At 42.1% G+C, this 25,874-nt stretch overlaps 2 protein-coding genes across 6 annotated transcripts; both read right to left on the bottom strand.

The window, feature by feature from the left end:
* Positions 1-970: 970 nt before the first annotated feature.
* On the bottom strand, positions 971-16,345 carry zmp:0000001167 (protein phosphatase 1 regulatory subunit 12A). Of its 5 annotated transcripts, none has more exons than XM_041038561.1 (25): positions 15,975-16,344; positions 11,955-12,085; positions 11,642-11,760; positions 9,926-10,082; positions 9,612-9,756; positions 9,440-9,514; positions 9,239-9,318; positions 7,823-8,028; positions 7,538-7,650; positions 7,245-7,439; positions 7,006-7,088; positions 6,816-6,905; positions 6,531-6,632; positions 6,328-6,429; positions 6,131-6,221; positions 5,877-6,014; positions 5,682-5,784; positions 5,461-5,564; positions 5,235-5,294; positions 5,119-5,141; positions 4,947-5,010; positions 4,751-4,855; positions 3,814-3,864; positions 3,545-3,595; positions 971-2,323 (listed from the first exon to the last, which is right to left on the bottom strand). In XM_041038561.1, exons 1-25 carry the CDS (start codon positions 16,248-16,250, stop codon positions 2,237-2,239), a joined length of 2,751 nt encoding a protein of 916 aa, XP_040894495.1. In that variant the 5' UTR covers positions 16,251-16,344; the 3' UTR covers positions 971-2,236. The 5 variants fall into 5 exon arrangements, with proteins under 5 accessions (XP_040894495.1, XP_040894496.1, XP_040894497.1 ...); XM_041038562.1 differs by having other exon boundaries at positions 7,245-7,436; XM_041038563.1 differs by having other exon boundaries at positions 7,823-8,004.
* A 2,233-nt stretch (positions 16,346-18,578) lies between these two features.
* pnpla2 (patatin-like phospholipase domain containing 2) lies at positions 18,579-25,403 on the bottom strand. The gene is made up of 9 exons (XM_041039007.1): positions 24,873-25,403; positions 24,006-24,238; positions 23,333-23,398; positions 22,266-22,475; positions 22,068-22,128; positions 21,448-21,657; positions 20,946-21,078; positions 20,608-20,730; positions 18,579-19,997 (listed from the first exon to the last, which is right to left on the bottom strand). Exons 1-9 carry the CDS (start codon positions 25,057-25,059, stop codon positions 19,679-19,681), a joined length of 1,542 nt encoding a protein of 513 aa, XP_040894941.1. The 5' UTR covers positions 25,060-25,403; the 3' UTR covers positions 18,579-19,678.
* Positions 25,404-25,874: the final 471 nt, after the last annotated feature.

The raw sequence follows: 25,874 nt of genomic DNA, 5'->3' as shown, positions 1-25,874 counted from the left end.
ATTGAGAAGACACATTTTTTAACCTTTCGCTGTAGCATTACATAAGTTGCACCTCTTGGTGGCGCTGAGGAGCTGTTTGTGTAGCATCTGGCATCATGCCGGGGGTCAGAGCCACAAACCCTGGGAAAAGCAGTGCTTTGTCCATATAAGGCTGCAATCCATCCGCTTCCCTCTTCCTCCCCAGCTCCCTTCCTCTGTCTTTCTCAGACCTGAGGGATATTTACAGAGAGAGAGCCTCGGCCAGCCTGCCCTTCCTTATTAGGAGCTCAGCTTGTTGTCAGTACTTCTACCCTGCAGGACAGTGGTCCATCTTTCTGCTCTCAGATGAGACAAACAGATGGATGACTGGTGTTAACTTCACTTTAGTGCAAATGGACAGAAGCTCAAAAGACAACAGGATTCCTACAGCCAGACGCCTACTGAACACTCATCCAGCATATGTGATAACACTAATTTCTACCACGTCAATCAAACCGCTCAGGATGTCCAGTTCACCTGGGAGCAGCAGTAGATTAATGTTACAGTCCAAACATACTGTAAATACATCTGTTTCCCTGTTTCCTCTGTTAGGCTCACTGTGTGTGAGAGTCACAGTGTTGCAGCTGTTCTGTCCCTCGTGTTTTTTTTTTCCTCTCCCCTGTGATGTAGGACATCTGGCTACCAGAAAACAGAGCAACTGACACTGTACACAGGGACGATACAAGCATAGTGTGGATGAAGCCAAACCCCCCCCCCCCAAACAACCAGGTGACCAGAGATCACACAAGTGAGAAATCTGATGACTCCATCAGCCACAGCATGTCACTAAGAAGCCAGGAATCCGAGTGGTGAGGATGACAATGGTTACGATGTTACAAAGCATAGAAGTTGATATTTTACATGAAACAGCACCTTTGGTGAATGATCCAATTGAAGTGGATGAAATTACCAAACTACTATGTGCATAAAAACCAAGCAATTGCTAAAAACACACTTATTTTTTTTTTTATTAGGGTGCCGACATCCATTTAATATATTAGAAAACCAACATGTGAAGAAAGGCTACATGGGATTTTACTTCAAAAGGGTATTATTCAAGACTAATATTTATACACATGTAATATACATAACCACGCTCCCTTGCAGGAACTGACAATGAAAAACTATGAAAATAATATCTTTATCAATGGTAATAATTAAAACCATTCATAGCATAACAGGCTTTGACAGAACAGCAATTCTTATAACTGTGCAATGACCTTTGACCTTCAGCTATGGGTAACTTCTCCCTCCACTTACAACATGAGAAGGTGCTGTTCTGAAAAGTAAAGTTGTCTGTCTGGAGGACGGGCAAAGCCTCGCAGATCTTTTTATTGCTTTGCAGAGAGTAAAGTGCTGTGGTCGACTGACCTGGTTCTGCGGTCATTTTTAAGAGCATGGAGTGTGTCTGTGGTCACAAATATAAAAATGTATGTGGGGAAGTGCATAGGTGGAGAGGTAGGTGGGTTCAAACACTTGCATGTGGAAATAAAACAACCCAACAGAGCTTCATGGACTTCCCCGTGTCATCAGGACATAGATGAATGTAAAGACAAGAGCCTGAAACGCGTTTCAGAGCTGAGTTTTAAAGAATACACCAAAACCTTTACTGCTTGACAAACACATTTGATTTGGACTGTGAGTGGGGTAAAATTTGTGAGTGTGTGACGTGAGTGTGTTCAAAAAAAAATAAATACTAAGTGGGAGCTTTAAGGCTCAAGCTGCCTTGTGCGCTCAGTGGAATGTGCATTGAGGAAGTATGTGATGCACGCATGGGAATGTGTGTGCATGTTCGGGTTCCCCTGATGCACAGTCGTAGTAGATGTCGTGTTTTGTTGTGTTGTACCAGCCGTGGGCATTTTGGCTGTTGTTGAGTCTCATGTTGCTACTGTTGGAGCCTCTGACCGAAGCCGTGGGCCTTCACGCGATCGGTCCTCCTGTGACAAACGGGCATTAAGGCACACAAAAGCCACTCCAGCTGTTCACAGAGAGGCATCGCGATCCAAGTCAAGCTGTGGTGCTCATGTACGTAGGACATTCTGCTGCTTCCCCCCCCCCCCCCCCCTCGCTCTTTGGCACTGGGAGGAATGTGTGGAAGAGGGAGGGGTGGGTGGATGGATGGAGGGAGGGATGGAGGGAGGGAGGGGGTTGGGGGTGGGGGTTCCCTGCTCTTCATGTGTGTGTCTCTCTCTCTCTCGCTCTCTCTCGCTCTCCACATCTATTTGGAGAGTTTGCTGATGACACGGATCAGTGCTCCATTTTCATCCTTAAGACGCTGGTTGTCGGCTCTCAGGTCAACCAGAACCTAGTGGCAAAAAATTAAGCTCCCATTACAACCAATCAAAATATAAAATCAGATTTAATTGTATTATATAGTCTCACTGCTTGTTTTGGATGCTAAGATCATATGTTACATGCCTTTTTCACAGCAGACATGTTAAAAGATCACTTTGGTCTTGCCTCACCAGTGACCCAACATGTTCAATACAAATAATCTGAACTCCTAAATGTAATCATCTAATTATCAGTGTTATTAATTACACCTGTACTTTTTTCTGCTATGACGTGTATGTGCCCTGAAAAAGACCCATTAATTAAATATTAATTAAAGAAAGACTGATTAACATACATGCATTAAGCATTAAAATGAAGCAGGGCACCTATTCCATGTCATATTAAATACAGTTGATGGAAAGACAGTGGGTTCACTTTTAAGATTCAAACCATAAGGACGGTGATCTTTTGCTGCCACACTCTCACAGCTTTGGCTAGAGCTGTTTTATACATATATTTGGTTGAAATGTGGACAAACAAAGCAACAAAGACAAACAAAGCATATGATTACATGATCAATTAGTTGTTACCCATGTTGCTCCTTCTACAGAGCCTCAACAATCTGGATTTTAGAAGTTGAACTAAAAAAAATCACATCTGTGGGATTCAGTCAAGTGTCAAAAGCCTGAAAGGAGGAGCTATAAAATAAAAGTCTGGTGGCAGTGAACTAGCAATAACAGATAGTTACCTTCATACAGGGCCAGACTAGCTGCTTCCCCCTGTTTTCGGTCTTTATGCTAAGCTAAGCTAACCTACTGATGGCTCCAGCTGCGTATTTACTGTGCAGACATGAGAGTGGTATCAATCTTCTCATCTAAAACTCTGCAGGAAATGGAATAAGCTTATTTCCCAAAATGTTGGAACTATTCCTCTAAAAACACGTGCCTTACATTCTTTACATATTCATTCTGCATTAACAGAAAGTTCAGATAAATTACAAAATGAGCCACTGTGTTGTTTCACACCTAAAAATTATGCAAGCACAGTTAGGCAACAACAAATATTCATTTGATAAACGACCAAATTTATCTATGAGATGCATCATTAGAGAGAATATACTGTGTGAAACCGCTCTGTGCAGTGTGCCTTCACCACGCTGCTGAACTGCACAAGCTAAAGCCAAGCTAATCAAGCAGGAGCATGCAAAGTGTCTGTGGCCATGATAAGATTCATTCTGTATGTATCTCCTCACCTTTAGCTCTTCCTCCAGCTCTGCCATTCGCCGCTCCAACATCCTCCGGTCCTGATGCCGGGAGAAACGTGAGGGAGAGTCGGGGGGTGGGGGGGGGCAGACAGGAAGTGATGTAGAGAAAGAAGAAGGACCACAAAAGTTGAGTGAAAACAGGTGAGAAAGTGGTTCGAGTGGGGAGAGGAGAGAGTGTCAACAGACAGCAGGGGTGGCAGTAGTGAGGCAGATGAAGCTTACAAAAACATGTCACATCATCAGCAGAGAAGCATTACCTTCCTCTCCAGCTCCAGCAGGGCTGAACAGTCACTGAAGCGCTCCTGTCTCTGTTGGATGCAACAAACCAACAATATTATCAGCATCCTTGATCTGGCAGCTGTCTAAACTGGCCTTTTTTCCTTTGCTGTGCAAGGCATCATGGTAGTTAGCTCTCAGTTACAGACCACTGATAATACACTATGTTTCATGGTGCATTGTGGGCTCATTTGGGGTATAAATACACGAAAAATAATAATACACAATGCAAATACATTTAAAAATACTAAACGTGCCATACAATGAATAATGATTGAATTCTATGAATGATGTCTCCCGCTGAGGTTCAGCGTTACTTCTTGTTTTACTTTGTGACAAAGCCCCTGACATGTTTAAAAGACTTGCTTAAATGTGGCGTAACAGGAGCTCAAGCCGAGACAAGTCATTATGTCTGTGAACTGGCTCAGCAATGTCACTTACTTGCTTAAATTTGCAAACATCATCTAACATCAGACACCATAAGCTACTAGTCATACCAGAGCACGTAAGCCAAAACCCCTGATTGTATTTATGAGAGCAGTATGGTGTACTGCAGTGTAAATGAATTCAGCTTCTCATTTGTAGGAGGATGACTGAATTGCTTCTTTTAAAAGTTCCATATTTTTACTTTAATGTCAGACAGTTTGGATTAAACCAAGACGTTTGTTATGTTTTCATCTTCAAAAACAGTATTTGTGATACACAGAACAGGGTTTGGGTAAACAGCCTGACGAGTGACAGCCACCTGAACTGAACACAGAAACAGGAAATCCAAGAAAGAAAAAAACAAAGCAGATGACATATAATGATAGAGCTTGTTGATTACCGGTTTAACCACTTTGAAATGCTTCCTTTTGTCTTTGCATGGGGAGGATTACAATAACAGTTTCCTTTTAACTTGTGTGTCTGTGTCATCACCTGCGTGGCCTTTTCCAGGTCCAACCTAGTCTGACTGACAATCCTCTGAGTGTCCTGCAACTGAGACTGGAGCTGGCAGTTTTCTCTGGAGACCTCCTCGAACAACTGACACACACAAAAAACACACAGCAGTAAATAACTGGGACAAATAAGGGAAACAAATTGTGTGACCTCAGTGTCAGCCCTGCCTGCCGACCTTCTTAAAATCCTTGGTCTCGGATTCTCGTCCCTGGGTGTTGTCGTTACAGGATACATCTGACCTGAGTGGAAGAGGAGAGCAGAGGTCAGAGATACTGCTATCATACAGACCGTGCTGACAGAATGAAGAAAAAAGGGACAATCAGATAGGTCAAAGGCTGGATTCATACCTGGAACTCAAGTGTTGGCCTGTCTGTAAACAGAGAAGACAAACAAGTCATGGCTGGTGTCTTAGGTTACAGTCCACCATGACCACAAATAAATACACACTCACACAGACACACACCTGTGGATCCAGCCCACTGCCTGCAAACTCTTCCTCTCCACTGGGATCATTGTCGTCACTCTGCACGTCACACAGACAGCAATATATTCTTATGAAACTCTTAGGTCAAAGTTACAACATCACTGGGTTTGTTTTTACCACTGCACAATGATCCTTTTCTTGTTAGCTTGGTTTGTTACGCATCCTGCATCAATTTTCCAGATAAAAAGATGTCTGCGGTGTTTACCTCCCCGGTCCTCTGTGCCTTCCTCCTGGCCCGAGCTTGTCTCCTCTCCCTGCGCTCCCTGGCCCATCGCTCAGTCTCACTCTCCCCTGTGTTGGCCTCAACATCTGGAACAAAGCCAGACAGCAGTCTTTTAACAACAAATCAAATATTTCAACAAACTCTGCACTGTCATATTTCCACACTTTGCTAGAAAAAAAAAAAAGGGAAGTGGTGGTTTGTACCTCTCCTGTCAGAAGCCTGAGGCCGTGGAGTGCCAGCGGGCTGCGTGAGGCCCAGCAGGTCCGACTTCTGCAGGCTGGCAATACGAGACCTCCAGCTCACTTCCTGTAAACACAGTATCCCCCGCTATGTGATGTCACATGACATTATATAAGTGCAGTAAACACAGGGCTGCAACTGTGAAATATAACTCTCACCCCCTCCTCTCCCTTCTTCGATTTTGCTTCTTTCTCTTTCTCCTTCTCTTCCTCCTCCTTCTTTTCTCTCCCTTTGTTGTCTGTCTTCATGGTTTTCATCGACTTCTCCGCTTCCTGCAGATCTGTGAGTGTCACCCCCTTCATATGAAAGACAGATAAAGTCTTATGTACCAGACTGACAAACATTACTTGAAGGCTCTTGAGTTGGAAGGCTTCTTCCTCATTCTCCTCTCATGAGCAGGTGGCGTTTATACCTGAGTGGAGCGGCGGGACTGCCGTGCGTGTCGGGAGCGAGCCTTCCTCTGTGCCTCTGCTTCTTCATCCCGCACTGGAGTCAAATAGGATCTACACAAGTCAAATCAAACTTTAAGTCACAAAGCAGCATCACCAGGCTCACAATATAAAAAACATCAGCCACGCGATAACACACAAGACAACAGCAAAGACTCACTTGCGCCTCTGCTTGGTCTCCTGTTCGCCTGTGGTCGTGCTCTGAGAGTTGGAGGTGGTGACGGCAGACTGATCCTTCTTTTCTGCCTGTTCCTGAGGAAGTCTTTGGAAGAAAGATAAGAGCTGGCTATCAGATCTTTCAGATGAGTGAGGAAAACGTTCCAGACCAATTGACATACAGCGCAGTGTACAAAGATGAAATACCTCTGCGCCAAGACACTATTAAGGCGGCTGAGTCCAGCAGAGCTTGTTCCTGTGCTAGCTGAGGTCACGGTGGGGTCATCCAGTCTCTTTCCATAAGATGAGCTAGAACCAAGACAAAACCCATTGGAAACACAAAGGCATCTTTCACAGCCACACGCACACATACACACACACAATTAGTATTCACTGCTGAGGGAATGTAATAAGCTGTGACACTGCAAAAACAATCACGCACAAACAGGAGAGCAAACAAATACAAGACGAGCAGTGAGCAGCTTGACTGACCTGTGAAGCAAATAGGGGGTGGAACTAGTGAGATCATTCCCTGTATGACTATGAAGGCGTCGGGTGTAAGAGGAGCTACGGCTTAGCCAACTGAGAGAGAGAGACCGGGTGACAGGGGCACATATGCAGAGACTCAGAAAAACAGATTGTGGTTTCACAAGTGTAGAACCATATGAGAGCACAGGCCCACCTGTTGGAGTTGTCAGGGCTGCTGTCTGGAATACTGAAGAGTCTCCGTGTTGGAATGGGCGGTACCCGAGCGAGCCTCGGCTCCTGACAAGGAGGGTTCAAATCAGTTCATTGGTTATTTATGTGACTCAGTGAACGGAAGCTGTAAAAGAAGCCCTTATTTGGCCTGTCATGCCAGATTTATAAAATAATAACTGCGGTTTTACAGGTGTATAAACCCTGGAGTCATGTGGTACGTACCTTGGTGTCCTCTGAGCTGAGGCGGGGGCTGGAGGCAGAGCGGGTCATGCCTAGCCCTGACTCTGGTGGTCTGCTGGGGTCCTGGCCGGAGTCAGAGAGTCCAGCTGAGCCCAGAGTCACCGAACTGCCCGCCTTCCTCAGAGATGTTCTCCAGGAGCCTGGGGCCTCAGTGACAGTGGGTTTGCTTGGTTCCTGCTACACAGCCAATAAAAGTCACCATCTCTGTTGTTTATTATTATTATGCAGCTAAAACAGGCATTTGATGTTATTTTTATGATATCTCTTTTAATGACCTTTTTCACTTGGTTTGCAGCAGTACTCGTTGACTCGTTGGAGGTAGGAAGCAGGCTGGTGGTGTTCCGTTTGTTGTTCAAGTTGTTTATGATCTCTCGGTTTTTCGCTTTCTCTGCAACCAAGCAAAGGTCATTAATTCATGAATCACTGCTTAAAGTCATAAAGTCATAAAACTCTGATCCAATAAAACATGTTAGCTCTTAAACACACTCCTCTCTCAAATACTGATTAGCAGCACAACCACAGATTCCCTTCAAAACAAAAACAGCGGCAGCTTCTCTCACCTGACTCAGCGTCACTCTCGGATTCGCTCTCCTCTTCTGAGCTGGAGCTGCTGGAGGCTTTCGCCTGGCTCTGAGACTGGCTCTGTCCGGTCTGGCCTTCCTCCTCCTCATCCTCAGCCGGGCTGCTCTGCAGAGCGGGAGGCGGGTGCTTCTCCCGCTCGTGGAGGCAGATCTTCTCCTTACTGCTCATACGAGAGATAGAAGTCCTGCAGGGGCGGGGCCAAGGTGGGATGGAACAACAGGTGGCATGCAGGGAGCTGATCAGTGAAGGCAATCATTCCATGTGCAGCCAATTAGAGCGAGCATGCGCCAATCAACACATCAGTGAGTGAAACAGTGGGTCACTTTCTGTGATGCCATGTGTAAAACTGCTGTCTTAGCACTAAATTGCCATTTCGCTACATGGCACTTCGACCTGCAGGTCGCTTTTATAATCTTTCCTTCACATGTGATAATGCAAATTTTACACAAAACCACAGGGATAAAACAGCAGCACAGCACCCACACAAATGGCAAACGATTAGTGTCCCAGTTCCACACTACATATCAACTGTATACAGTGTGTATGCACTATATTCTAATCTTAGGATGTTTTTCTAGGTGGTATACAAGAAATCAGTGTTGCATTATGGGAGTATAGTGTACTTTAAAAGCTGTTTGCCCACTGAATGTTTTTAATGTACCATATTCTGACACTTTTCCTGCGTGAACCCACTACATACACAAACCCTGCTTAATGAAGTTGTGACACACATGAACTCTGGATGTGGTAGCTATTACATGCCAGGGTCTATTAGACCATTGTGGCTAAGGTTGCAAATTACTGAGCAGGACTGCTTCATGGCAAGATAGAATTTTTATTGTTTGGGGTTTTTTTTCTGATTTCATTTTAAAATAACAGTACTGTCTTGTTTAACCACAAACTGTTTCACAGTGGATTGTGTAGAAAACCCAACATATATCAAAAATATATAAATTTAGCCTGATGTAAAAATTTTATTTTACTTTTATTACTTTGTGATGGTAGAGATACTCTTTTAAGTTGATTATTTTTCTGTCTCTGTTATGCATTGCATTGTGGGACAAAAAGATGCAATGACACCATGCTGAATTTCAGCATGTATGTTTTGTTTTTGTTTTTTTTTTAAAGTAAACTATACTTTTTTTTATAGGTACAATGAGAATTTAGTATGAAACTGGGACACAGAGTGTTACTGAACGCTACATCTATCCAGGTCAATGTCAGTGGATAGAAGTAACGAGGTTCATAGGAATGCTGGGACTGTTAACATCACACCTGCATGCAGACAACTGGCAATGGATTTACTGGGATTCAGCTGGGATTCAGAAACAGCATAGCATGTGCCCGCATACACACGCACATACGCACAAACACGCCAACACACTGGCACTGACCTGCGTGCACGAACTGGTACCATGGAGATTGGCGGACTGGTCTCAATAACAGGAGTCTGTTTCTCTTTCTCGCTGCGTAACTGTAGAGGAATATAAACACACATAAACACAGAGAACATTCGCCGCTGTAACACTATCAATCATATCAGGTTTATCTAAGTGAGTGAGATAGTCGTGGAGCATGTCTGAGGGCAGACTCACAGCGTTCTGTTTCTTCTGTAGCTCCTCCAGAATGTCCACGAGGTTTTCATCTGCAACATCTAGAGGTGTTTGGCCCTACAAGGACATTCACAGTGTATGATCAGCCCTGGCACGGGCAAAGGCTTCAATCACAGACTTAATGCCAAGGGAAGGTTGTTAGTCTACCGCTCACCACATTGTTGACGGCACCCATATCACACATGTGGTCAGCAAGCAGGGTGCACACCTCCTCCTGCCCCCAGTGAGCTCCTGCATGCAGGGGTGTCCAGCTGTCGATGTCCCTGCTGTCCACATCCACGCCGCACTGTAACAGCACCCTGAACAAGGTGAGGAAGAGGGGAGGGAACAAAGAGAGAAAAACAAACAAGGACAGAGAGAATGAGGAACAAGGCTATGAATAAAAGCTGATTTGACTTGGTGTGCCACCAAAATAAGACAAAAGCTAACACAAGGTGTCATCGCGGTCATGCGTGGACTGATGCTCACTTCAGGACTTCGATGTAGCCTTTGGCAGCGGCGACGTGAAGAGCGGTCGCCTTGGTGTTTGGGTGAGGTATGAGAGTGCCACCTCCTGCCAGCATCGCCATGGCGTCCTGGAGCATGATCCTCTCCTCCTCCTTTCGGGCGTTGTCCACGTCTATTCCTGTGACAGACATATGAACACACGGTGGCAAATGACAACACGTACACATCACCTTCCGGCTGAATCTATTATGTTTGCCGTCCACTGCAAAACAGTCCAGTCAGTGTGTATGAACGTATATGGAAGCATATATATTTATCATATATGTGATCTCTGGCTTTAGTTGCATTTGGATCTCAGCAAACTGTGCAGGTGACAGTGATAAAGGTATAAGCCTGGAGCTTCAGGACACTTGAGTATTATGAAGGTCACAGAACATTTGGTACAAACTCTGACTCTGTCCTAATTTTTTTTTACCTATTCAGTGCATGGCGTGTTTTACAACAGGACAAAAATGTAATGTAAATGCTCATAAATGACAACTAAGGCCAAGGAACTTGGAAACCACATGGAATGATACAGTAAAGTACATCCAATCATCTACACTATTCCAAACATCAGCAGCCTCTTTTAAGATGGCACTTGCAATTTAGCTTAGCTTATTAAGGTTAGTTAAGGTTTGTTGGTGTGATCCTAAATGTGATGCAAACTGGAAGGACATAGGACAGGACAGTCAAATAAACACACCTGTCCAATCTATACTGGGAGAAAAAGCTCTCAAAAAGAAACCTTTAAATAAACTGACTGACTAAACGTCTGACATAAAGAACTCAAAGACCTGAAATCTGAAAGACATGCATGAACATCACATCAGGTGGCAAATAAATGACAGCAGAATTCATATCATCTGAGCTGAGAAATCCAAAAATAAAAAAGTCACAGAACACAGAAGAACAGAAGCAACAAAACCGAACACGGTCATTGTTGGAAAAAATGTGATAATATGTCTGCTGCTCATTATAAATGTCCTAATATTTCCACTTACTGGGCAGATGTGGTAACAGAGGTCAAATCTATAATAAGCTCAGATTTTGCTTTTAAATTCCCGTGTTATGTATTTGGGAAATACGCCTGAAAAAGCAGCACAAATATTTATTACAAATACTATGACACAGTTAAAAAATCTCTGAGACATGTCACAAAAAAATATGAAAAATACTGGAAATCTTATTTGACTTCCTAACTATACATTTATTTTGTTTGGAGAACATTGTTTTATTTTCTTCTGTTCTAAAGCCAACAGAATGGACTTTAGGTTGTGAATGAGAGGAAGACCCCTCCCTCCATAAAAACACCCTGGCTTTACATGACTCAAAGTCATAGATCACAAGAACCTTTACCATTTCAAAGGACAATCATGGTACCTGACCCACAGACCTTGATAGTGATGCTTTTTATTTCCTGTTATACACAATGTCAAGCATTTCATCCAACCTATGAAGACCCTGTCTGCTGTTTGATGCTCTGTCTGTTCTGTTTTCATCAAAAAAACAATAAAAATAAAGTAAAAAAAGGAACTAAGGATTATTTGACTGTTGTCAAATTCTGTGTTATACATTGTAGTCATTGTGTACTTGAGATTATTATAAAGATAACAGACACAGCAGAACTGACCAGATGCAACATGGGACTTTAAGTTGGAGTTGAGGTGTTAATGTGAGTGCACAGCGTTTTCTCACCTTGTTTTTTGATTTCAGCTTTGAGAAGTCTCTCCATGACATCTTCTGTGGCCACATCCAGAGGAAGCTCTCCCTCACTGTTCACCGCCCCGACATGAGCGCCGTGCTCTATCAGGTATCTTCAAAAACAAAAACACAGTAAACATGTAGTCAAGAGCTTAGACAGACGTCACTGTTGTCCACTCAAATCTCCTATCCATGTCTAAACAACGTTTACCTCTAAACTGATTCAAAGTCAATGTAGGCCTCATACTTTTGGGTATTTAAGTCACAGTGGCAGTGATGGGTCAGTGTGGTGATGATCAACACTCACTTAGCAATCTGGATGAAGCCACAGGACGCTGCAGCGTGCAGAGGAGTCCAGCCCTCGTTGTCCCCTCTGTTGACGTCACTCCCGCTCTCCACCAGAAACTGCACCATCTCAGCATTTTCATCAATGCAGGCCTGCCAGAGGACACACAGCCACATGATGGATTGCCATACAAGTGTTTACTGTTTAGTGTTTATTATAAGAATCCCCACTACACACATTAAAAACCAGAAACCAGACTGCACACGTCAGTCAGAGTCCAGTTTCAGTACAGTAGAAAAGGTCTTTGACCCCTTTTGGTTTGTTGTGAAAGGCAAAACTAAAGACACTTCCAAAATCTATTAAATTCAACTAAAGCACTGGGGCTAAAACAATGACTACTGTGTCTACTTGTTATAATGACTTTCTGTTAAGTGGGCTGCTAAAAGCCCTCAAGTACTTTCCAAAACAGTCATTTTGTGGCGTGAGTGAACAGCAAACCTATTTAGCTGCTTTTCCTGAGGCTGGTCTAGCAAAGATCCCAATGTGATTTGACACAAGTCCCAAGATGAATCTCATGAGGACCTTATGGTAGTATGTGGTGATAGTCTGCTTTAATGTTAGCTAACATTTATGAGAAAAAGAACCACAGAGGGTCAGATCAGTGTATGCTAATTTTTCTAGTGAAGAGTTTTTAATACTGTGAAAAAGTTCTGATATAAGACAATTCATGAGTCGTCCTTAAAACAAGTAAAAGAAAAAAAAAGCACTTGCCAGTGGGGTGAGATGTTTTAAATGCAAACAAATTTCAAGCTGCATCTAGCTGCACTAGTACCAAAATAAGTTTATTTGTATGAGAAAAACATTGTAGTAAGTTTGTAAAAGTATCAGTTTCTTTACTTGTTTTAAATAAATAAAACAAAATTTACTTGAAAAAGACATTTTTTACAGTGTGAACTCGCTCCAAAATAGATGAAGATAAGCCTACATTTCAAAAATTGTGAGCCTTCCTAGGAAGAATAACACAAAATAAAACTAATAAGACTAAAACTTTACTCTCTGTCAACGTCACAGCCTGCCTGAACCGACGTACTTCAAGGTAATACCCTCATGTTGCTTGCTTGCTTAAGCTGTAAATAGAAGATTAAGAACTTGATAAATGATTTTAACAATTAATAAATTACCAAAACGCTAACCACAACCAAGTTTCTTCTCTTGTTCTAACAAAATAAGTGTTTTAAGAATCAATCACAGACAAAAACGAGAGTCTACAGTCACAGCAGTGGCTTTGTGAGGCTGCACTTAGACACAACTGTGCTCTGAGCTAAGTGCTAATGCTAAAATGGCAACATGCTCACAGACACACTAAAATGCTGATGCTAAGCACATAGAATGTTATTGTTTACCATGTTCACCATCTTAGCTTAGCATGCTCACAGTTACTAATTAGCACGAAAGACTAATTACAGCTGAGACATGATAATGTTGCAAGTATGTGCTTATACACCAAAGTACGTATGTTGGTGTGGGCAACAAAGTCATTACAATTCATCCTGAGATGGACATGAATGTCTGCGCCAATGTTATGACAATCCATCCAGTAGTTGCTGAGTGAGACTTTTCATTCAACACAAATGTCAACTTCATGGTGGCGCTGAAGGAAAAGTCAGCACATCACCAAAGTCATTAGTCAAATAAATAAAGTTCTTGAAAAATTATGGAAATCCATCCAACATTTGTTGAGATATTGCAGTCTGGATCGCAGAGGGGGATCAACTGACTGACACTGCCATCCCTACGGCCATTCCACTGCCATGTCTGAAAACACTTAAGAAGATTTTGTAGCATACGCCATCAGGTAGCTCAAAAACAGACAGAAATCTGTCTCAGCGAGAATACTGGTGATTCTCCCTGATATGCACAGCAAAAGCTGGTGTAGCACAAAGCAGACACATAGTTTACTGTTTATTTTTACGGGGACAAAAATTTCCTGTTTTGCTTGATGTATTCTCTCATAAATGTGATACTACCCAAACAAGGAAAAGGTCTCTATGTCAGATTTCATCACTATCAGACAAGGAGATGACACCTGCTCCGAACCAGATCTTCCCTCTCAAACATAACAGGCTTTCCAGTCATTCATTATTACTGCTGTTACTCTTCAGGATGTCACAGCAGTAAGTGTCTATACCTGCACTGAACCTTTGTCCATCAGGCCTGTCTTAAGCCACCTAAGAGGCTTTGCTTTTGGGCTAAATCAACTAATCACAAAGCCGCTACGAGTCTCCTTCCCCCTTCATAATATGAGATAATTAGTCAGGGAGTATGGCAGAAAAAAAAGTAATTGTAAGACCCTGAGATGAGATGCGTAGTATGCTCCGGAGCCAGAGCTTGGCAAGTCAAAAGCAGGCTTGGCTCTCAGCAGAGGGGGAGCCCTCTTAAACAAGTGGGTGCTCCAAACTGAATGAATGAACAGAGGGCATTTCTTGCACCCTGTGCGTTAGGAGGAGGGCGCACATACAGCCTCCCAGCAGACTTCTTCACTGGGTCATCAAGTGACTCATTGTGGAAATGGCCTTTGACAACAGCAGCTTGTGCTGTTTGAGGAATGTTTTCCATTTCTTCATCCGAAATCCCTAAAGTCCCCTCCACGGGGAACTGGCAAAGGGAAGGAGAAAGAGAGGCAGAGAGAAGGGGGTGGGGGCAAGGAGAGAGAAAGAGTAGTGGAGAAGACAGAAAGGCTTTGGATGCAGAGGATGGAAAGTTTGGAGAGTGTGGGCCTATATTTAATTCCGGTTGCCAGGCAACCGACGAGCAACAGGGGAGAAAAGGATGGAGGGCAGGAGAGGGACCACACTGGGTGACGGTCCAACATGTGGATGGACTGAAAGCGGGCCCATTTACCAAACATCCAGGCAGGAACATGCTCAATCACGCATCTGAGCTGGTCATGGGAAAGCAACTTCATCAAATACATACAATTGGCTCAAATTAGGAGGAAAACCCCAGTCATCTCCGGGCATGAGATCACTGCGAAGCACACAGGCTTGCTGAACCACCATTCAGCTCCAGTGGGCCGGAAAATTAAAAGCACAACAAATTTTATGTTGACGAGTGTGCTTAGATATCAAAGTTAAATCCATCCAACTGTGAGTTCACTGTATGCGAAGAGGCAGCAGTGTGTTTATGACACGCAGTATCATAAAAGCAGAGGAAATACTGCATCACCGAGGGCTTGTGTGACAGTGATGTTGTCCAGGCTGCGCCGTTGTGTTATGACTGAAGTGGAGGGGAGGGAGGGAGCTGCGTTAAGACCAGAACATGTTCTGGAGAAAGCAGTGCAGCCTATTTGGGACATAGACTACAATTTAAAAAAAAACTGAAGGTTAAACCACATGCTTTCTGTTGATAGTGGCAGTTTTTAAAAATCAGCAGCCCTCTGCTTCGCTTTCCTCCCTGTGGAAAATACTAAAAAAAAAAAAAACCTGTTGATCAAATCATACAAACATCCCCGAATTCAATGATCCACTATTATAGTGCGACTCAAACCAAGGACAGTCCGCCACAAGCCTGCCAGTCAGTGCCTTATAATGTCTAAAAATTGATCCCAGCATTTTGTGAGATGACCGGTTTTTACTGTCTGCTGCTAACTGCGGTCCCCCTGCTCGCTTGTGTGCTACAAAAAGAAGCCTGTAACTTACTGAAATACAGCGATGCGGGTGGACCAGCCTACCAACAACGCTCCTAACTCAACTGTGCCTGTCCACACAGGCCACAAAAGCTGCTGCTAAGACGATGATAAAGGTCGATTTAAGCTACAGAAGCTGCTACCAACAAAGCAACGGGGGTGTTTAGATTAACGCTAACTGTGCAATTTAACCTCTGACTCCCCGGTAAGTTAAGTTAACGCTTCTCCGCAGTGAGGATCATTAACGGATAAACCGTTGCCGCTAGTTGAGCGACAGTTAGCAGAAACTCAGCGGCTGACTCGTGAGTAAATAAATAAACAAATAAACAGTTGTTGACTAACGTTAAACTTCCTACCTGATGAAGCGCTGTCAGTCCGTCAATATTGGCGTGGTTGATGTCAGCTCCCTGCCGGAGAAGCGCTGCCACCTCCTCCCGGTCTCCGGCGGAGCAGGCGGCCATAAACACAGCTCCTTGGGCGAACCGGACTTTCGTCCGCCGCGTTCCGGGACCGCTCGAGGTTTCCCGTATCTCCAATCCCGTCCGATCCGTCTCCGAACCCAGCCATCGCTGCAGCTGATCCTGCCGACGCTGCTTGGCAGCTTCGGACCGGGAATGGTCAGTGGCCGCCATCTTCCCTGGTCTGTCCCGGACAGATTCAGCTCATGGTACGAGGAGAAGCGGAGTGGATGGTTTGGATTGAGCCTCCCCCGGGCTGCGCCCCCTGGTGGAGACGCGCCGGAGGACGGAGCCGTGAACTTCAGGGCGAACTTCTGACTGAGTGGCAGTCTTGTGCTGCCTTCGGGTACTCCTCGGAAATTTCCCTCATCTGAGGGAGGTATGATGTTTTATCTGTTCCAAAAACAGATATTACAAATGTCACTCATAAACTAGGCTACAAAGCAGTAACATGCAAGACAATGCTGAAAATATCTAGGGAGATATGACAAATAAAAGAATTAGCCTACATATACTCAAATAATCCCTGTGGAGCACTTGCACACAAACTCAAAATATGTCTACTTGTAATGAAACTTTTTTCCCCTTTTTTGTTATTTTAAATCTGGTCAGGACAATGTATTATCTTTGCATCATATTTAATTTTATTTTGTTTTTTAAAGCAGCCAAAAATAGATATTACAAATGTCACTCATAAACTAGGCTACAACCAATAACTTACAAGACGACGCTGAATAACGTTTGTAGTTGGATGAAAATAAAGACAAGCAAAACACAAACAAACAAACAAAAAAAAATGGAGTGCAGAATAATGATTAATGTATTGATTAATGTATTGATTAATGATTAATATGAAATAAGCTCATTTTTTAAAAATGCTTTATGATACACATCATTTTAATGTATGTTATTCTTGGTGATATGAGCACATGTACCCATTCAGGACCTAAATTCCAAATATTTTAAAATAGTTTTTAAATCAAATCTTTTAACTTGTGTTCTTTGTGTTTTAATCTTGTGTTTTGTTTTATGCTACTGCACAACCAGTTTTGGGAACACACAAAGTGATTGGTTGATTGATTGGTTTTATTGAAGGCACACTTAAGAAAAGCACCCCCTAGTTCACACTAGTACAGTGACATGTGATAATTCATGATGCAAATTTTCCCAATTAAACCCAGTTCATTAAAACGTGGGTGAGAATCAGAATCAAGTGATTTAACATGAGCATGAGCGTGAACATGGTGACAAATGAAAGAGTGAAATTATAGATAAATAAGTCTAAGTGCTCTCCACACAAAAATTTAAGAGGCAGACTAAACAAAGTACTAATAACTTTTGTAACAGTGAGGCCTGTTCAGAAGTTCCCATTTTTCCCGACATCACTTGAAGGCATTCTCACGTGTTGTGTCGTACTTTAAAATCTCTCTAATTTGACAATGCTCTTCAACAAATATTTTGCATTTACTAACGTGTTTGATTTCAGGATTCCCTGTATTTTTTTTTTCTTTTTACCAAGGACACTCAGTTAAACAGCTTTCGCAACACACCACAGCTGATAAGACTGCGTATGGTGAGTTTTGTCCACAGCTGAAGGGGATTCCCGCGATGCGCCTCTACTGTTGACAGTACGGTACAAGGACTGTTGACTGCCTTGCCTTTAATAAATCAGTGTTTGTCATTATGGCACCATCTCATTTATTTTAATTTATTAAGTCAAGTAAATTCATTTGTTTGTTAGACCAAAAGTACTAACAGCCTAGAGAAGAGCATATAACATGAGGCACAAGGGGATTAAAGATGGGCTGAAAAACTTAATGAAAAACAGTTAGGCCTATGTGACTCTGTTAGAACAGAAAAATTAGTCACAATATTTGTTTATAGATTTTGTGACTTAAGCCTAATCATCTTAAAATATGCTTTAAAGGCACAAATTCTAGTTTGCAAATACCCATGTATTATCAAAGGCTATAAATTGCTATTAAAGTTGTGATTTCCAAATACCAAATAAATGTTGAACTCTAAATACATGGTAAGAGATCAGATGGTTACAGTTATGAAACAACATACATCTTCTCAAGCCATTATTCTGATAACTATAGAAGTTGTGGGTTTTATCACCCCAGCTCCTAATTGTTTGACAGAGGATTTTCTGATATAATTTCTTCTTTTTTATTCAACCTCACTTGGCAATTTTCAGATTCCACACTTTCTGAGTTACCAATTTAGCTGTTGTCAAACTGCATCCTGTAGTGTATAATATAGATTTATACTCACATGTCAGGAATCAATAGCTTTTGCTGGGATCATCTGGACACCTCCCAAATACTCCTTCAGGTCCCTGATCCACTGTTTGATTACTGTTGCGCATGTGTACTGTTCCCTGTCCTATGTGCCCTTTTCATTGTAAGTCACCGTTTTTCTGAGTAATGTGAGGATCAGTGCTGTTTAACTGATCTCTGAGAGTTCAAAGCAAAGAGAGAACACTTGTAAGCTGCAGTAAATGTTACAAAATACAAGTTTATTTCATGATTACATAAATATTATTCCCTGCCACATTTCGACAATATGTTAAATTCACTTGGCAATTCAGTTTCATTGAAGCTTAAGGCACAAGTTGGGGCTTGATCATACAGTTGGCATTTCTTGTAGTATACAAGAGAAGTATTTAAGCAGGTAGGTTGTTACCTAGGACCTTAATTCATTATCATACAGTGACATCAAAGGAGAAAGTGCAATTCAGATTGAACTGATTCGTGGATTAATCAAAAATCACATTTTGATTTACTGTATATGTGTTAAATAATCTGTAAAAACATTAAAAATAATTATTCACAAGATTTTAAAGCAGAAATCCAATAAAATGTAGATTTAAATTTAAACCTAAAAGAGCTCTAAATTACATACAAGTAAATCAAGATGATACATGAAGGTAACACATTTCTATGATTAGGAAAACAGAGCAAACCAGTTCTGTATCTCTCATATAAATACTTTTAAAGACATAAGACACTGACATTCACGTAAACCCCCAAAAAACATAAAAACAATGGATTTTCTTTTCACAACAATGCATTGACATTTGCACATAATAAATGGAGTAACTACCTGTAAAAACAGGTTTTCCCTTCTCCAGTCCCTTACTGCCTGTGAAGCAGAAGCAACTTAAAGAGTTTCATAACTGGATATGGCTACTGGTCTGACTGCATTCCACTAAAAACACGAACACTCTCCCATTTTAACCATACGACTTCAAGTGCGCATTTTTGTTTGTAACATCCTGTAATTCAAGTTCATACATGACTGGGTGCATGTGCTAAGTTTAAATGCACTTCTGTAGGCCTCCAGACATTCAGTGTCTAAGAGCCTTCCTGATTATACTGTAGCTAGAGACTTATTTCACTGTCATGCATTAGTGAAAAAATACTGAAAACACAGTAAGTATAAATATGGTAAGTTACTACCATTTAGCTCTACTATACAAATGGGCTGATTACAATACAAATACCTTCCTGGTATATTAAAAGTATCTAAACACTGGGGTATAAGTACGTTTGAACCTCAGAGCTGCAGCACCTGCTGCAGAACCCTGTCAAAACCTCTTAGGAGCTGCTGGTGGCGTCTCCAGAGTCGGCACCTGGTGGAATATTAAGACAATCTCTGTGCATTGTGAGGCCCTCTGTGGAGAGGATGGATGATGACTCCTTATTCTGTGACTTCAGCCCAGTTTGGTAGGAGCCTTGCAGGTCCATGTTGATACACAGCACTCCAGACAGCAGCTGTCTCTTGTATTGATCGAGACGCATGAAGACATCCTGGACTGAAGAGCTTCTCCCATTCACCCAGGTGGGAAACAGGCTGGTGGAGCTAAACTGGGATGGGAGGGACTGGTAGTGGTGCAGCTCCAGCTGACAGGAAAACCTAAAGTAAATTTACCAGCATGCAGAGGTGTAACTGTTTCAATTACTGTTATTAAAGCGGCTGTAATAAATATGTTTATTATAACAATCAAATTAATGTGAAAACTATGTGAAAGCGGTCGCTCGTAGAGGTCAATATCAATAATCCCCTGAATCTAAGCTCCTAATAGAGGAGCCCTGATACCCAGAGGAGCTCTCAGCAGCTAAAAAGCCAGATATTTCCCTCAGGAGTTGGTAGTGACCAAAAACCGAGCTAAATGCAGAGTGAATATTTGGCTTACCAAATAAATGCTAATTTTGCTCAGTGTCTCCTGGATGTGTACATAAGCAATTCTTTGCTATTCAGCACAACTTGTGTCTGCTGCCCCCAAGTGGTCAAAATAATCAGTTATCACAGGTTTAATCCAGCCATGTTCACATACTGTAGATGTCAGCTAGATGCAGTTACAGAATGTGTAGACCTGACATCTAATGTATTCTGGCATGATGATGCTGTTAAAAGTTGCCTTAAAAACTTAAGTACAACTGTAGTCTTTATAAATATATGGCATATACGTGTAGCTGAAACTGTAAGCTGTGTGTACAGTATGTGTAATTGCACAGTCACATACCTGGCAGACACACGCTGAGAAATGCTTTTGGAGGCCTGGCGAAGAACATGCTGCAGAATTTTTAGCATCTGCTCTCGAATCCACCCGACATCTTCCTGCACATCTGGCAGCCACTCCAGAAGTCTACACATGGGATATGCAGCTGTTAGTCAGTGGGCACAGGAGGCTGGTCCAGTAATTTGTGCCATTTGAATGTCTTTATGGGAAGTACAACAACTGGTACTACTAATCTGTAAAGGCATTCTAAAAGTAGAGAGCAGTAGAGTAAGTACTATTGTCAGTGTATGCCAAATATATAAGGAGACACTGGGTACATGTGTAATTAACTGCTACACTACCTGAGAGTCAAGGACATAGCAGACTCCAGAGGGAGAGTGTAGGGAAGCATCATGGCTGAGGCCATCCGGACAGGAAGCAGGTTGCCTAGCGACTGCGCCAGGCTCCTCCTCTCCATGCAGGCTTCAACTAGAGCTGCAGAGGGAGGTAAAGAGGAGTTCAGTGGTTACCATGACTAGTCACAGATTTACCCAGCCTCAGAAATGATGATGTTGAAAATCTACTTCAAATACTTCACTATTCATTTAAGGTTTCAGTTGAGATGAGGCTTCATTAGATAAACCTGACATTAGTTCAACTAACCATAACATTAAACAGCCTGTCTGTGATTATTGTTGCCAAAGTAACATTATCTTGGCATTATAAGGCAGTACAACCTTCAAATGAATCTGCTCTGGCCACTGTCTTACTTTGTAAACATGTCGTGTGGAAAAGCAGATATGATGTTTACTGTGATTACATCTGTATGAGTACTTAAAAAAAAAAGTTCTGTTGCGTTTTCACCTTTGTGTAGGGTCGGCGGAAGGTGCTCGATGATGTGCTCCTCTAATGAGAAATTGGAATGAGCCATCACTGCTCTGTCTTCCATCTGTGGCTTTTCGTCTTCTTCGTCACTGTTATTGTCCTCCTCCTCCTCCTCATTATAATCCTCATTTTCTTCTCCATTAGCTAGCAGGGGTCTGTCTCTGAGAGGTCCCTGGAAATTAAGCAATCCTGAAAGGAAAAGCAAATGTGAAAGTGCTTTTTAATCTGTGATCAGCAGTGAAGTTGTTTCTTAATTAGTCAACAACTTTATAATAATCAACATATTTCAGTTTATTTTGTAAAACCATGCTGATTGTGTGATTGGTACTGAAAATACTGATATAAAGAACCAAATCAAGGTGAGTAGCCATGGAGAGTAACACAAGCCTGATCACAAGCAAACGTAATCTATTGATTTGGTGACATGTGGTCACAGGAAACACAAGTTCTGATAGCATATCTGTGTGATACGCTGTGTTTACATACTAATACTTTCCGGACAGTGGACAAAAGATCAATTAGGCTTGTTAGTGGTGATCAGGTTTTATTAAGAAAAGCTTTGGAGAAGGTTAGAAAAAAAGCAAACCACTGATTCTTACCATTCTTCTTCAAAAAGTGCAGAGCATCTTTGTATCCCTGTTTACACATGGCCTTCATAATCTGCAGTCAAAGAAAACATACATTTATCTCTTATAAGTCAAACAAGTCCAATGAGTTTACTACAGTTCAACTGAGCCTGTCAATTTCTCCAAAGGTGTGTGTGTCCATATGGGTCATGAAGGTTGTAATCAACCTACCATTGGGTCTGGAGGGAAAAGCGCTCTGGAGACTCTGTAGAGGTTGGTGAGAGTGAACTGGATGCTTGTGTTGGTGAATCGCAGCTCATGTATGTTGGTCGAGGTGTCCCGGGGGCATATGTCGCTCTCTCCAGAGAAAGGGGACACTGTGATGGTGTTTTTCAGCTCATACTGAGGCAGGTTGTCTGAGATTCCTCCATCAACATATCGCTGAATGATAAAAGATAAATATTGGCATCAGAGTAAACGGAAACAGATCATTAACTGGACAAAATCTACACAATATTTACTATTAACTGTTAAGCACTTAGCCGATATTTGTCGAGAAAGCAATCATTACCATGCATGATAATGATTACATCATATCCTTCCTTAATGTTTGTTTTTATTGAAGTTTCTAAACTTTTAAACTGAGAGCTGGGAGGCACAGAGTGTGTGTCAACAGATAAGATTGGAGTGACATCAGTTTTTTGAATTTGAGCCACTGAGGGTAGGAGAGAACAGGACAACCTTACAGCCTGGGCCAACATGGCATACCCACAAGCACATGTAAGCTCTTAAAACCCCTCACAAAGGCCACAGAGGGAGGGTGGGAGCGCTGGTATTGCTCAATGATATTCCCCAGAAAACCTTTGTGCTAGAAACATGTCCAGCAAAAGAATACCAGTTCTACTTTCCCCTTTAGTGTTAGATCTAAGACAAACACTAACTGCAGAGGATTTTTATAATAATTGTTTAGACACACACACAGACGCACACAAGTGGCACTCAGAACAAACACATTCTTGAGGAAGGGAGGGTTCTGATGGGGGGCAGTTACAGATGAAAAAGTGCCAGAGGTAACAACAACAAAACACAATGAGAGAAAATACAGTACATGATTCAAGCAAAGCAGGAAGGTAGACTGGCCATTATACCTCTGCAACAGTAATACCTAATGAGTGGGTAGTTCTAAATTTAAACTCAGTGCAAATGCTTAAGGTAATCTATTTCCATTAGCCCATATATAGGATATTGACAACAGAGGGAAAAGTGAACAAATGCTGAATAAGACTGAATTTACTTACCACTCCTTGCAGTGTAGGAGGAATAAGGCCACAATACACTGGGATATAGGCACTGCAGACACATGCCTAATTAACAAAAAAAGAAAATATTAAAATAGTAAGGGCTGAAAAGACAAAAGTGAACAAGAACCAAAAAAACTACTGGATAAAACTGAGAGAATTACACTGTAAACATTATGTTGAATGATACAGTATAATGATATTTTATGAATACCGTAATAACATTATAGGGCTGTGGCAACTTGGACTACAGCTAACAATTATTTTGAGCCCTGATTAATCTTGCGTCTATTTTTTTTTCAAGTAAGTGATTAATTGCATTGTCTAAAAAATGTCTAAAAAACACTGAAAAGGGCCTGTCACAATTTCCAAATCCCAAGATGGTGTCTTCAAATGTCTTGTTTTGTCCAAACGACAATCCAAAACCCAAAGATTAAGAAAAGGCATTGGTGCTTTTGCTTAATAATTGACTCAATCCATGAATTGACTAATTGATTCAGCCATAAAATCATCCATCATATCCTCTCCACTAATCTCTCAAAATGTTCTTGTATGCAAATGGCACTTGAAAGCACCCATGGGCATCTCCAAAATCTTTCATGATACCTGGTTTTATTTGCATCAACCAACTCTTCTGCAAAATATTTTGAAAAATATACTACACAGTGCACACCTGCACCAGCTCCTCCTTGCTGTTGTAGTGAGATATCAGGACATTTTCTCCATCTGTCACTCGGGTGAGAGAGATTCCTAACCGTCCACTGGCCCGATGGTGACTATCAGCTGGCAGAGTGCGCTGCAGCATGTGACGCACAATCTTCACCAGATTGAAGGAAGGATGCATGGGTCCAAGGAATCGCTTTCTTGCCTCTTTGGCAACATCGATGATGCTTGCACCAGCCTCTCCTGTGAAAACAGTTGTACAGTTGTTTTTCATGCAGCTGTACTTTGAGTACATTCTAAAATCAGGAATTGTAGCTTCAGAAGAAGATTGTAGATGAAGTACTGTACTCAGCTATATATGGAAAAGCAAGAATTACAGAATAACAGAGGATATAATGAGGATGTTTCCCTTGCACATCATCTCCCTTTTATGAATACATGAAAACAAGACGGATATAATTTTGAAGTGAACCACTGAATTGGAAAGGGCTTGGTTGACATGGCATATTATTATCAAAACGGTTATGGTCAACATGCAATATTGGTCTTTTGACAATGGTTTATGTAACTGCCAGTGGCTGAAAGTGACTAAGTTTTTATTTCCTTCCTTTTCTTTCACTCTTCTACAATTCAGAGGGAACCATTGTTCTTTCACTTCCCTTCTTTTATCTGACAGCTGCAGCTACTCGTTACTACGCAGATGAACATTTAAAACATTTGCTCAGATTAAACTACTCCACAGTATATAATGTAGTTAAAATAAGCTGCACCTCATCAAGCTACAACATTACAATACTGCTTCTGCGTTAATGCTGCAAAATCAATAATCCAGTAGTGGCTACATATAAAATACTTTAAACACCAGAAATGTACGTACCGAGACATACTCCAGAGACCAGAGCAGTGGCAGTGAGAGCCCCAGCTGAAGCCCCGTATATGTGCCTGGCGTTTTGCACCAGGAAAGGAGCCTGCTCCAGCAGACAGCTGGCTACACCGACGTGGTAGATACCGAGGAAGCCACAACCCGCAAACGAGATGTTCCACGGCGAGTCTAACGGAAACATACCTGTGACCGTCCGCAGCTAAGTCGACTGTGGTCGCTGTTAAAGTCGTTGGCTAGCAGTAAGGCAAAGTTCACTCACTGATATTAATGACTACAGAAGAACTAATTTTAGGACTGACCACAGTTCACCTTTTGTTGAAGAGGTCTCTTTGCATGCTGTCATTGGGATAACGAACTTTGCCTTGTTGCCTTTGCCAGTTGTTTTTAGCTCTCTAGCTAACGGTAGAATTAACTGTTTTCGTTGCAGGTTAAGTCGCGAAATTGAATTCCCTTATGCTGAGCCGAATCACCGTTAGTAAGTGTAGCTAAAGCAGTCCTAAGCTATTTAAATAGCGACATGGTGAACCACGGGGTGTTGTTGTTATTTAACATGCTTGGTTGGCGTGTATTGGGAGGCGGGCGCAGAATTTACCGGTTTGCCCAATCACAATCAACACTGCTGAGGAAATTGACCAACCACAATTGAAACACTTGATGAAAGACCCAATCACAATCCGCATCGCTGAAAAACCCTTGAAGTCAGTGAGTGGAGATTTGAATCCCTCTGACTCCTGTCAAATATCTTTCCCCAGGCAGGGCTCCGCGTTTTGTTTTGTCCTTTCTAAATTTATCTGCCTGTTTGTGTCCACATTTTTGTCAGGAAAAATCTGTCCATGTCCTGAAAAACTAAACTGGGCTATATTGGGTCTTTCTTTCGTAATAGGTGTTATCAACAGGAAGAAGGCTATATTGATTTCCCACTACGCAATTCGGGATAGATAAAGCTATTGTTTACAGACTGATACAAGCAAAACTGTGATAGTGCTTACTAATAGT

Source organism: Toxotes jaculatrix, chromosome 5 (genome assembly GCF_017976425.1).
Source record: "Toxotes jaculatrix isolate fToxJac2 chromosome 5, fToxJac2.pri, whole genome shotgun sequence".
In the NCBI taxonomy this organism is placed as follows: domain Eukaryota; kingdom Metazoa; phylum Chordata; class Actinopteri; family Toxotidae; genus Toxotes; species Toxotes jaculatrix.
Note: the sequence above shows the minus strand (reverse complement) of the source record. Positions and strands in the feature narration are given on the sequence as shown.

Bases quoted from the DNA above. Each gene is read 5' to 3' on its own strand.
- zmp:0000001167 (XM_041038561.1), bottom strand. From the start codon at position 16,250: ATGGCGGCCACTGACCATTCCCGGTCCGAAGCTGCCAAGCAGCGTCGG. The intron at 12,086-15,974 runs GTAGGAAGTTTA...GTCCTCTGGCAG, and splicing joins GACTGACAGCGCTTCATCAG to GCCTGCATTGATGAAAATGC. The intron at 5,011-5,118 runs GTATGAATCCAG...TCTTCCACTCAG, and splicing joins GGCCAACACTTGAGTTCCAG to GTCAGATGTATCCTGTAACG.
- pnpla2 (XM_041039007.1), bottom strand. From the start codon at position 25,059: ATGTTTCCGTTAGACTCGCCGTGGAACATCTCGTTTGCGGGTTGTGGC. The intron at 23,399-24,005 runs GTGTGCACTGTG...TTTGTTAATTAG, and splicing joins GCAAGGAGGAGCTGGTGCAG to GCATGTGTCTGCAGTGCCTA. The intron at 19,998-20,607 runs GTATGTGACTGT...AATTTACTTTAG, and splicing joins TCTCAGCGTGTGTCTGCCAG to GTTTTCCTGTCAGCTGGAGC.